General features: G+C 37.0%; 1 protein-coding gene across 2 annotated transcripts in view; it reads left to right on the top strand.

The window, feature by feature from the left end:
• The first annotated feature begins 2674 nt into the window (after positions 1 to 2674).
• LOC106959092 (eosinophil peroxidase-like) overlaps positions 2675 to 4397 on the top strand; it is a 15408-nt gene continuing 13685 nt past the window's right edge. For both annotated transcript variants that reach the window (XR_001427276.1, XM_015051412.1), the window contains exons 1-6: positions 2675 to 2785; positions 2875 to 2940; positions 3251 to 3338; positions 3453 to 3628; positions 3738 to 3870; positions 4162 to 4291. Coding sequence is in view for 1 of the 2 variants with exons in the window: in XM_015051412.1 (XP_014906898.1) it covers positions 2877 to 2940; positions 3251 to 3338; positions 3453 to 3628; positions 3738 to 3870; positions 4162 to 4291 (591 nt within the window). In the remaining variant the exon portion in view is untranslated. The remainder of the gene's footprint in view (positions 2786 to 2874; positions 2941 to 3250; positions 3339 to 3452; positions 3629 to 3737; positions 3871 to 4161; positions 4292 to 4397) is intronic.

Raw genomic sequence — 4397 nt, 5'->3', positions numbered from 1 at the left:
AAAAAGTTTCTTTGGGGAAACTTTATTTTTTTGCTTTTCCCTGACAACTTTTGGCCCTTTTTTTTTTTTTTTTTTTTTTTTTTTTTTAACTCCAATCATTTTTTAAATTTTGCAGCAATGTGTGAATTCTAGTCTGTTTTTTTTCCCATAAAGGTTTGTTGCTTAAAATGCCTTTCAAATATGATGCAATGCCAAATTTGAGTTAAACGTTTGCAGGCAACAGCTATCTCTACACAAGATGCATGCCCATATTTGTTTTCTGCTTTCTTCATATGTATTCACAAGTAAAGTGGCTTAAACATTTACAGTGATGTAATTCTAATTAGTAGAGCATGATGATAACAATCCTGAATGTCAGGAATTCGTTTTAGTGTCCAAGATGACTTACTGCGTCTGCCGCTGAGGACAAAGCTTCCTTATTATTTTAATAGAAAAGGTCAGGTCTGCACGACACCTCCTAGTCTAGTAAGTGATTGTCAGCATGACTCATGCTTCGTCCCAAACCAGCTTTTCTTCCTGCTTAAGAGGAATGCACATCTGCCATTGTTCAAGTAATGTTTGAAATATCTTTAATTCGTTTCTGTGCAGTATTGTTGTCTGACTCTCTAAGGGCAACTTTGATGACTGGTGTCCACCCTGGCCTGAAAAACTACCTTCTTTCTTCCATCCCAAGTGGTGTAATGTGATTTCTTGCCACACTTAAGTTGACTAAGAGCTTCTCAGGTTTGTTTCCCCTTTTCTTTCTAACTTCCTTCAAAAAGAGATTAAGACACAAGTGCAACTCTTCACTGAATGTTGCAAACAAAAAGGGTGGAAATGTTTCTGATATGTGAACTTTTCTGCCAAGAAGAAAAGTTAGCTGCTGATACGTGTGATAGATTTAGATAAAAGAATGCTGCCACACCTTTGCTGAGTTTTTCAGCAACAGCTGAGGAGATTTTTATTGCATGTGGTTGTAAAATGTGCAGGAAATGTTCCCGTCTATATAACAAAGGGCAGTGAGGTCTAGTCCATTAATTCAACAGTACTAACTTCCACTGGTGAAGTTTTCCCTTTTTTAATAAAAGCTCAAAGAAAATGTGCAAAGATCAGAGCTACACAAAGCATAATGAAAAAATATAATATCTCTGTTGTTATCCTGTAACAGATTAAACCTTAAATATAAATCAAAACTGTGCAAATGAAAGACTGAAAATTCATTTTGAATTGTTAAAATGCAGAAAAATACAACACAGTATATTTTCCATTAGAGTTTGTCAAATTTGGGTCACGTTGGCCAAAATGGCACTTTAGTGAGCTTTAGACTTTTCTCAGCTGATATTTTTAAATTTTAAATTCCTGAATTTTGTATACTTGTTACTTTTCACCACAGACTGTACTTTAGCTCAACATTTCTGTGACTGTCTTATTTTTCTGTGGTTGATGGAGCTATGGCCGTCATCTACTTTATGTTATCTCTTTGTCTCTATAGACAAACACATAGTTAAGCTTCTATGCTATCTTGTTTCTCTTTGGAGTCATTGACAAAATAACTACCAAAAAACTTTATTTGCTCTCTGAGCCATTGCTGCCTTGAGATACTGTCGCATTACTGCTTATTCTTTTTACAAAAATTGTCCACATATTTGTATTTCTCAAATTTACGATGCCAAAATTCAAAATATGCAGTCAAATGAGTGAGCTTAAAAATATTCAAGAACTCTTTAGTTCTATCATTTACCTTCTGATTACATCAAATATTTAATGATTGACCTCCATATTTCATTTATTGTTCACTTACTTGATGGCAGTCAAAGCTGAAGGACTTTGGCTTGTTTTGTGTTAAACTTTATCACAGTGCGCCATGGCAACAGAAAGAAGAAAGCCATTTTATGTGCAGAAGGGGCTTCCCCATCCAAAACACACACACACACACTTAAAGTGCTTTTCAAGAAAACATTATGTTTGACTGTACATTTATTTTCACTCTTCCTCATTACTCAACTTGAACAAATGCCATTTTTCTTATTAACTCATCTCTGTGATACACATTTTTAATTCAATACTGAATGAAAATGAAAACATTCTGGATATTTTTTTAATATTGTACTGTATCATGAATAGCTGTTACAAACATGACTTTTTATTAAAAAATGTTATCCACACATGTCAGTGTTAATATGTTTGTGCTTTTCAGATCTCTGACCAACACACCCAAATTGTCATACAACTGTTTATAGGTTTCTAATAGGGGTGCAACCAACTGATCTATTGGCACCAATTTCCTTAATTTTTTGAGATCGGACAATCTTATCTACCTCAACAAAGATCTAAAAATCAACTACTGTCCCCTTTTGCTCTGCTGTGAGAGAGATATGACAGACAGACCCACCGACCAGATCATGTCTGCACATTTCCAGTTAACAATGGTCGCCCCACTATTGCCAACTCAACATTTCAGACAAAAAGCATTGGTATCTGCCAAAATCGGAATCGGCCGGTCAGGCTTTTTAAATATTGGTAATCGCAATCTACCAGAAAACTGCAATCGGTGCATTAATAGGTCCTAAATAAGTCTTAGAAGTTAACCAGAATCTGTAGTTGATTAGGTAAAAGCAGTGTTTCCTACAGTACTTTGAGAAAGAGCAAGAAAGCGACAGTAGCCACACCTGCTGATCCTCTAAAGGAGGCGAGGCGTTGGGCCAATTCACCGAATATAAGAAGGGAAAGATATCTGAATATAGCATCACTACCTCCGGACATCAAATTACATCTTAGAACGCCACAGAAGCCTTCACAGACAGAGGTAAAAATTTTCTTTTAATCCATAGAGGAAAATGTTTTTGATTCAGTGTATTTTTAACCAGTTGATGTTTGTTTGATGGTTTGCTTCAGAGATGCTTCTCTCTGTCCTCCTTGTGCTGGGCCTCTGCCTGGTGCCCAGTCAATCCAAACCTATGGGTAAATTTCTCCTGAGATATATACACTGCTCAAAAAAATAAAGGGAACACTCAAATAACACATCCTAGATCTGAATGAATGAAATATTCTCACTGAATACTTTGTTCTGTACAAAGTTGAATGTGCTGATAACAAAATCACACAAAAATCATCAATGGAAATCAAATTTATTAACCAATGGCGGCCTGGATTTGGTGCCACACACAAAATTAAAGTGAAATGTTCCCTTTATTTTTTTTTAAGCAGTATATTTTTATACATGTTTGCTTTTTAAAGGCATTATGTTTAAATTGTTCTTCCTGTTTTCCAGAGGAAAGACTTGGCAGTCCTTTTCTTCATAAATGCTTCAAAGAAGCGAAGAAAATAGTAGACGACGCATACAAATACTCAAGAGAAGAGTGAGTTCATAATGCTTTCATATCTTGAGTGAAGGATAGTTTCTGAATGTCTGAACTGCAGAGCTCTGGATTTCTTGTTAAAACTGAGAAATATTTCCATTCTCTCTCCTGCAGGAGCCTCAGACGGGTCCGCAAGGATGAGGTGCAGCCTCGTGATGCTCTTCACCTCCTGAAGCAGCCTCGCGGTGACACTCGTTCAGCTGTGCGCTCTGCTGACTACATGGCACAGACTCTCCGTTTGGTCCAAGAGAAAGTACATCGTGTGCACAAGCGCTCCCTCAATGCAACAGGTCAGGCTCAGTCAAAGCTGATTTTTTTTTCCATATCTGGTACTTTTAACAATCTGATTACATCTAAAAACCTGTAAGGACACACAGCTCTCTGGACTCCACCTTTCAGATTTACTCACGGAACAAGATTTGAGAGAACTTGCCCGGATTACTGGATGTGAAGCTCGAATCAGGAATCCACCATGTCACAACACACCAAATATCAACAAGTATCGCACAATCACCAGCGTCTGCAACAACTTGTAAGTTTTAGATCACAATTAAGATTTTATTGAATTTAAAACAGTTTTGTAGGATCGATTGATCATCTGTCTTAAGAACTTGCTCTTAGAAACGAATATAGGGTTTATTGGTGCAAACCATACTTTTTAGAAGTTCCTTTTTTATACCAAAAAGTTGAAACTTACCTCTAAAGAAGAACTTGTGAGATCCACTCAAACATCTTAGGCCATGAACCACAAAAGATGTGTTCACTTCTGTGGGATTTCAAAAGTTTGATTTCTAAACATCAGCCTTCCACATTTCTTTTACAGAAACAACCCTCGGCTGGGTGCCTCCAACACCCCATTCACCCGCTGGTTGCCCTCTGAGTACGATGATGGCATCTCCCAACCAAAAGGATGGAACAGAACCCGCAGATTCAACAACTTCTTGCTCCCATTGGTACCAACTTAGTTTCCAAAATCCAGACTTATTTAACCAAATATTTGTCTCAAGTTTTAAATTACCGTATTTTCCCGACTATATAGCGCACCTACAAAGTTAAAAA

Source organism: Poecilia latipinna, unplaced genomic scaffold (genome assembly GCF_001443285.1).
Source record: "Poecilia latipinna isolate Pla-1442-1.1 unplaced genomic scaffold, P_latipinna-1.0 Scaffold1043, whole genome shotgun sequence".
In the NCBI taxonomy this organism is placed as follows: Eukaryota; Metazoa; Chordata; class Actinopteri; order Cyprinodontiformes; family Poeciliidae; genus Poecilia; species Poecilia latipinna.
This window is presented reverse-complemented; position numbering and strand designations above follow the sequence as displayed.